The 8418-nt window shown below is 49.0% G+C and overlaps 1 protein-coding gene across 1 annotated transcript in view; it reads left to right on the top strand.

Annotated features, from left to right (window-relative positions):
• LPCAT2 (lysophosphatidylcholine acyltransferase 2) overlaps positions 1-8418 on the top strand; it is a 53335-nt gene that overhangs the window by 21476 nt on the left and 23441 nt on the right. Inside the window, exons 9-12 of the mRNA XM_015572654.1 lie at positions 2571-2577; positions 3317-3328; positions 6314-6396; positions 6777-6902. Of these exons, the coding sequence (XP_015428140.1) occupies positions 2571-2577; positions 3317-3328; positions 6314-6396; positions 6777-6902 (228 nt within the window). The remainder of the gene's footprint in view (positions 1-2570; positions 2578-3316; positions 3329-6313; positions 6397-6776; positions 6903-8418) is intronic.

Raw genomic sequence — 8418 nt, forward strand, 5'->3', positions numbered from 1 at the left:
TTATGGCTGGGACTTTTTATTCCCCAACGTTTAGCTGTAACTGAGCACCCCCACACCCTGGCTCAGGGCTCTCCGGGCCGGGCCCGGTCTCGGAGGTGCCAGCTGGCGCCGCCCCACACGTAGCTTCGTTAGAAGTCTCAGCTCACTTAGCTGGGCCAGTTCCAGTTGTCTTGTCTGTTCAGAGGCATGCTCCTCTCTTTCCCGTTCCTTTAAGATGGATGGGAGGCCTACGTATTATTTTTGACAGGTGTTTTTAGAACTTCTTAACTGTCAATCAGGTAAACCTAATTCAGGATATATCTATCCCTCGAGAAGAGGACATTCGCTGAGCCCGTGTGGCTCAGTGGTTGAGCATCAACCCAGGAGCCAAGATGTCACCGGATTTCATTTCAGTGCCGTCAGGAGCCACCAGAATGTGCCCGAGCAAATTACTTAAACCTCTCCCGGCTGTGTGCTCCCTGGTAAAATGGGAGTAACACGTATTTTATAGGGTCATTAGGACTTCATAAGGGTTACTTATGTGCTGGCACATGGCTGGGGTTCGGGGAGCATCCACCTTTATGTCCCTGAGCACGTAGATTGCGCCGTTCTTTCTAAAAGGAAGTACCTTCCTCGTGCTGCATTTTCTCTTGGAAACCTGGAGAGAAGAATCGCGGAGGAACCAGCACCGCCCATTTGTGAGGACGGATTCCCTAAGGTTATTTTCGGCTCCTCGGGAAAAGGACACGTTTGTGTGAAATCCTCATTCATCCATCTCTCTCGTCTCCTCTCGTAATCATCGACTTGGGAGGGAGGAATGTGCCGGGTGTGGCCAGGAAGCAGTGAGTGAACCGGTTCTGCGAGGACCGAGTGTTCATAGAAGGACTGGCTGCGGGTGGCAGGTGGTGGCCGTGAATTACAGGCCGAGGAGTTGGACGACATCTGGTGCAGCCTAAGGCCCAGGCGGAGGTGGGAGGCCCTGGGACCAAAGGCGCAGAGAGAGGTGTTGGTGTGGGAAATACGTCCGCCAGCCTCCTCACCTGGGACAGGCGGTGCCGTCAGCAGGGTGGCCTCGGAGGGAAGGGAGCTGCGGAGTCTGGCCCAGGTGAATGGAAAGGGAATTCACGTTCCCAGGGCTGTCCTAGGGATGGAGGACTCCCCTCTCCCGCCCGGGTGCCCTAACTGGGTCTGTGAAATAACCCGGCAACAGGTAGGTTACCAGGGGAAAGTATGCACATTTATTCATGCTTTAATATGTGCACAAGGGTGGCACGGGGAATAAAAAACGGAACACCTGCGAACAGCGGTGGGCTTTTTGAGAGCTCATCTTCCATCTAATAGACGAGGGGGAGGGAGGAGGCCGGCCACGCAGGGGAGAGCAGATGGCTTTTAGGAAAGGCAGATGGGCCCCCGGAAGCATAGATGAGAGATGGGAGAGTGTGTGATGGAGCAGGCCCGGGGGTGACGCCTACCTCTAGTCTCCCCTCCTCTGAGCAGGCCAAGCTCCCTGTCTGATGAATCTTTGCAGGAGGGGATTTGCGACAGTTGACTTCTTATGGGGGGATCTGTCTTTGGGAGGGGGGCAGTGCAGAGGAAGCCTCGCCCCTATCTGTGCTGCTTTTCCAGTGGCCTCAGCTGCAGAGAATCAACTCGCCCAAGTGGCATATGTTGGGGTGGCCTTCACGATCGTCCCTCTGAAGTGGAAAGTGAAATGCCTTCATGGCGAAACACGGACTTGCAACCCGAGAAGCAGAGCCTGCGTTGAAACAGTTAGACGTGAGGGCAGCAGATCAGAGCGGCCCGGCCGGGAAGGGGCTGCCGGCAGCAGGGACATGCCGTCCAAGCTACGCAACCTGATCCTCACCCATCACGTGGACACGAAGGAAATAGACTCGGGCCTGGGATGACATGCTTGGGCCCGCCTCCAACGACCAAGGGAGGGCTTCAGCAAAAGGAAAACGGACCGGGAATGCTTTTCCTACTTTGAGGCAGGATGGTGAGGCAGGAGCCACCTCGGGAACATAACAGAGTTTTCAAGCAGCTATGAGGACCCCGTGGAAGTTGATGTGGATTTGTCGTAGCCTCAACCCATAAGGTTTTTAAACATATGTTTTTATTGATTTCAGAGAGAGAAAGGGGGAGGGAGAGAAACATCAATGATGAGAGAGCATCATGGATCGGCTGCCTCCTGCATGCCCCCTACATGGGATTGAGCCCGAAACCCAGGCATGTACCCTGATGGGGAATCGAACTGTGACCTGGTTCACGGGTTGACGCTCCACCACTGAGCCACACCTGCCGGGCATAGGGGTTTTCTTTAGCCTCCCTCAGGGTCTCTACAGGAGTGAGAGGGAGATATCAGGAGACAGGTGACCACGGATTTGTGACTGGCACCGTGAGTGTGGCAGTGAGAGAGCCTCGGTGGGAGAAAGGCCACGTGGACGTGTCTGACTCCCCAAGACCGGGGCCGCCAGGCAGGCAGAGGCTGCAGGAGGGGCAGATAAAGAGGGATGAGCAGGTCCTGAGAGTGTCCGTGAGGCGCTCATGCTCTAGGCAGGACCCAGTTACGGAAGAAGTAAATACTCCTAGGCCACGAGGGAAAACTCTGGGCGGAGAGCTTGTCCGAGGAGGAGATAGATGCGAATCGCAGGTTCAAGTCCACGGCTGAAATAGAGCTGAGGAGGATCTCTATGGCCAGGTGAAGAGGCTGTGAAGTCCAGATGGCAGATGGGCCATCAGCGTGGCTACGGGGAGGTGACGAGAGAAGGTGAAGGGAAGACGTGGGGTCAGGAAGCCGCGGGGTATTTAGACATGTCTCAGGGGACAGTGATGGCTCATAGCCTTTTGGGTGCATCTTCCTTCCCAAGGAAAGGGCGTGTTCACGCGGTGAGCAGCGTGCAAAATGGAAGTGTGAGCTAGAGGGCAAGGTCTAGGCCGAGGAGAGGTGACTTTTAATTAGAATTTCCATTGAGTTGCTTCTCAGGAGGCCTGCGGCCCATGAGGGTCACATCTAGACTTTTCATTACTTTTTGCTCTCCGTGGATAAGTTTTCTCCTCAAGCGCAGAAGGCCACGTCCATATGAGAGTTACTAGAACTCGTCTTATGGAAAACACTATCTGCAAGCAAAGACCCAAAGACCTCATTGTATGATCCTCACCCATCACGTGGACACGAAGGAAATAGACTCGGGCCTGGGATGACATGCTTGGGCCCGCCTCCAACGACCAAGGGAGGGCTTCAGCAAAAGGAAAACGGACCGGGAATGCTTTTCCTACTTTGAGGCAGGATGGCCACCTCGGGAACATAACAGAGTTTTCAAGCAGCTATGAGGACCCCGTGGAAGTTGATGTGGATTTGTCGTAGCCTCAACCCATAAGGTTTTTAAACATATGTTTTTATTGATTTCAGAGAGAGAAAGGGGGAGGGAGAGAAACATCAATGATGAGAGAGCTTCATGGATTGGCTGCCTCCTGCACGCCCCCTACATGGGATTGAGCTGCAACCCAGGCATGTACCCTGATGGGGAAGCTGTGACCTCCTGGTTCACGGGTTGACGCTCTATCCACTAAGCCAAACCGGTTTCGGCAACTAGAACTCATCTTATGGAAAATATTATCTGCAAGCAAAGACCCAAAGACCTCATTGTATTGTGTTTGGTTAACAATGAAGCTGTCTGTATATGCTACAAACCAAGTATATTCTATGTCAATGATCCTTTGACTTAAAAGAGACAACAACCCAAAACCAAGAACCATAGAGCAATATAAAACTTGAAATTATTATACTATTTTGTTAGAGGTTTTATGAACATTGATTTTGAAGCACTGTTTTCTTCCTTGGATTGCATTCTAAGCAAATAGTAGAGATTTTACCAGAACAGGCTGAAGGGAATTTTTGGAAATACTTATTTGCAGACTTTGGTGCTCTGGATATATAAGTGATGTGGGGACCTCTGGTGGCTTAGTTTATTTTTCCATCTTAAGGAATAACTGGATACGAAAAGAGAAGCTAGACACAGGAGTCCAGTCAGAAAGGATGTTGGAGATCACGTAGTCAAACCTTTCACCTCACAGGAGATGAGGTTAATAGGATGAACGAGTGAAGTGAAATGACATGTAGCTGATTATCCTGTCATTCCTATCCACTTTAGCTGAGAAATTTCCCTTGCACCCAAGCTGCCCTCTGCACCCCACTCCCTCTGTTCATGGTCTCACCGCCGCTTGCAGGTTGATGCCTGGGGTTCCCCCTGCTCTTAGCTTCTTCCTCTTCAGCGTATCCATTCCCTTCCACCGGAGGCACTGCTCAGACACTCGGACCTGCTCATGCCACTCCCTTGCTCACATTCCCTCTCCGAGTCCCCATTGCCCCCAGGCTTCTTGCCATGACTCACAAGATGTGAAAACACGTCTGCGTGAGTCCAGAAGAGGTGCTCGTTACACAAACCTTTCTTTTTATTCCCAATGGTGGCCCTGCCACATGCGTGTGGCTTTAGCTGTATTGTTTAACCTCTTCTGGCCACATCCTTCTATCCAGTGGAAATGGTTGAACGTGCCTCAAGGAATTGTTAAGAGAGTTCATGGTCTAAAGACTCCAATAGAAAGTTCTCAGCACATAGTAGGTGCTTAGTGAATGGGCTTAGCTCATTGTCATAAATTTCTACCCCAGGACAGGGAGAGCTCCTAGAAGGCAGGGACCTCATTGCCATGTCTTCAGGGCATAGTGCGCGGCCTGGCACGCAGTAGAGGCCTAAGCGATATTTATTGAATGGAAGTGAGCCGTGGAATCTTGGGCCGGTCATTTGATCTTTGTGGGTCCCAGTTCCTTATGACAGAAATCGGGAGGCTCAGTGACATGAAATAATGCATGTAAAGCACCTAGCACAGCTCCTGGTTCATAGGTATAATTCTGTTGGTGAACTCATGTTTATCCTTTAAAAGCTGAGGTCCACCATCAATCAGCTCTCCATGAAGCCCGTGTGGCGGCTTTCCCCTGCCCACTCCTGGCCAAATTCCTCATTTCCTATTGCTCACCCGCCCACTCTAGGAAAGATGGTTTCATGGGGAAAACAAGGGTCTTAGAATCGGACCGATCTTGGGCTGGGTCCTGGCCATGCGACCTGTTTTACTTTCAATAAGTTAGTGAAGCTTTTCAGCACTACCTGTAATTGGGGGTCAGGGTCATGACCCTGAGCATACGCTGTGTCGGCCTAGCCTATAAAAATTTCTGTTTTCTGTAGAACTCGAATAGGGTCCTGTTGATCTTGCCTGATGTGTAGTAGGTGCTCAAAATATATGTTGTGACGTAAGTACGGCACCAAAACCTTGCTGACATTAGAACATGATTCATAAAAACAAGGACAGTACCAGTGAGGCATTACAGAATGTCAGGGATAGAAAAAGGTACATTTAAATGGCCATAAAGCAAAACAGGGTGTTAAGGAAATGCTAGAAAGCCAATAGTAAGGATTTTTAAAAAGCAGATGAAATGACAAAACATGAAGTTCCATCCATTGATGAAAATATGGCCCTTAGAGGAATGGATGGAGAAAATAAACCATAAAAGACAAAATCATCATCATCATCATAACCTTCTCACACAAAGGGGAGGGACTGGTAGAAATTGCAGGTCTGAGAAGATCTTAGTAGCTACAGCTCTCCATCTCCCAGAATTCCAGACACGGGCTCATTTCGTCCTCACCACGGCCAGGGAAGTAGGCGATCGGAGCCTGCCTTATAGAATCGAGGGGACCGTTCAGAAAAGGTAAAGGAGGTGCTGGTTAATACACAGGGAGACCCAGAGCTCCTGATCCAAGCTCTGGGTTCCTGCCACCACGTCATGTTACTGATGCGCTCAAAAGTCAGGGTTCATAGGATGATAGGTAATTTATACATTAACTAGAGGCCCGGTGCATGAAATTTGTGCACAGGTAGAATCTCTAGGCCTGACTGGCGATCAGGGCCCATCTGTGGGGTGACTGGCGGGGTGACTGGGGGGCCCCCACTGGCACCCACCTTGGCCCACCTGGTGCTGCCTGCTCCCGGCTCCATCCCCTGCTACCGCCGCTGGTCGCCTCCCTCTGCAGGGCAACCTGCAGGGCGATCGGGGATCCCTACTGGCACCCGCCTTGGCTGGCCTGGGGCCTGCAGGCTGGGGGAAGTTCCTGCATTGAGCATCTGCCCCCGATGGTCAGTGCACATCATAGTGACCAGTTGTTCTGCCGGTCATTCCACCATAGGGTCAATTTGCATATTAGGCTTTTATTATATAGGATATTATTGGCATTTGATGTCGGAGCCCTGCCAGTTGTTATAAAAAGGTGTGTTTATCTTTCAGTTTATGCCTGTTCAAGCACCAAGTGACGAAGAAAAAAGAGATCCTGTCCTATTTGCTGGTAGAGTCCGGAACTTGATGGCAGAGTGAGTGTCTATATGTGATTATAATCAGTAGATAGTTTGAACAGAATTGGTAAATGGCATTTAACATAGTTTTAAGGATTTGGGTGTTTTCTTCCTAACATCCTCATCCCCCAATTTATTTTGGTAAGTCAAATCATGTGCTTTCCACAAAATAACCACTTTCCATGCAGACGTAAGATTACCGACCTCGACCTCGGGGCCATAGTAAATCTGAACAAGTAGAGAAACTTGCCTCTTTGGCAGTGAAAATCCAAAGCTACTGTTTAAAATGTGGGGGTTACTTTCCCATTCACTGCTGTTGGTTGACCCATTCAGGCCTAATGGAAAGTTATTACCTGTTTGAAAACACTGCCTGTCCCTCTGCCTTTGAACGCTTTCAGAGCTCTGGAAATCCCCGTGACCGATCACACCTATGAAGACTGCAGGCTGATGATCTCGGCCGGGCAACTCACCCTGCCTATGGAAGCCGGGCTGGTGGAATTTACCAAGATCAGCCGGAAATTGAAGTAAGCCTATTTTAAAATGACTACATCTTCATAACAGTGTCCAAAAGAGATCTGAGTTCCTGTGTGTTTATTTTCTCTGGTTTTATGAATGTTTAGCTCTGGTGTTTGTCTTTTTTTGTTTTTAGTATGTTTTATTGGTGAGAGAGAGAGAGAAAGAGAGAGAGAGAGAAAGAAACATCAATCAGCTGCCTCCTGCACGCCCCCCACTCCGGATCGAGTCCGCAACCTGGGTATGTGCCCTCACCGGGAGTCAAACTGGAGGGCTTTTGGTGCATGAGACGACACTCAACCAACCAACCAGCCAGGACTCAGCTCTGGTGTTTACTGGGGAAGCCAAGCTTATGCATTTATCTCCCCTTTAGTTATATATATAATAATATATATAACCTAATATCATATATATATATGATATTTTTTATTGGTTTCAGAAAGAGGAAGGCAGAGGGAGAAAGAAAGAGAAACATCAGTGATGAGAGAGAATCATGGATCGGCTGCCTGCTGCACGCCTCACACTGAGGATGGAGCCCACAACCTGGCATTTGTCCTGAATGGGACTCAAACATGACCTTTTGGTTCATAGGTCGATGTTCATCCACTGAACCACACCAGCCAGGCTCCCCTTTAGTTCATCCAGTTTTCTTTTTTTCAAGAACAGTTACCTCAAAACTGTATGTGCTGGTCACAGGAGACCAGGCGATAGTGTGGCTGTGGATAGCTCTGCCTCCCACCTCAGAAAGGGCTGAGGGGTTGAGTGTTTAGTCCATGCTGTTACCTTTGTACCAAGAGGACAGCATAAGTAGATGATCCAGGCCTGGAGTGGCCAGAATTTCTCTTTCTAAATAAGAATTGACTCATAGAGTAGCATTCTGACCATCACTAAAATGTTTAAATACCCCCAAGATCTGTCTTTTTCTTCTGGGTACGTCATTTTTCCTAAAAAGGTAAAACACCCTTTCGTGCTTGTATGATCCAGTTTGAACCATTTAGAAACATTCCTTTGGATGATGTGGTATGAAAGGTGTAGCCCTCCTGTCCCCCCCCCAACCCCCCCGTCTTCTGGTATTCAGTTCTTTCCACTTTTAGCCCCATTGGGGACTCGCAGAAAGTACGGATGTCATGGAGCTTGGCACGTCCCTGAAAGGGAGCTGCAGAGCCCGTTATGTATTGAAAATACAGCATCTTCAGTATTTAAGAAATCATATTTTGATAACTGATAGAGCAAATACTATCTATGTTTTTTAGCTAACCAAATGTTTTGATGTTACGTTCACAATTTGATAAATTTAAATAGTCACTGAAATCGGGTACAGACGAAGTATGTGTTCAGTCAACTGTTTATCAGATAAAGAAAGGATGTGATGGATCCAATATATGAGACTAAACTTTGGGCGGTGAGCACACAATACAATACTATCTATAATAATAAAAGGGTAATATGCTAATTAGACTGGACATCATTCCAGACATACTTCCTGACGAAGCCAGGGCCTGAGGAAAGCCAGCCCGGGTCCTGGGT

This window comes from Myotis davidii, unplaced genomic scaffold (assembly GCF_000327345.1).
Source record: "Myotis davidii unplaced genomic scaffold, ASM32734v1 scaffold328, whole genome shotgun sequence".
NCBI classification, from domain to species: Eukaryota; Metazoa; Chordata; class Mammalia; order Chiroptera; family Vespertilionidae; genus Myotis; species Myotis davidii.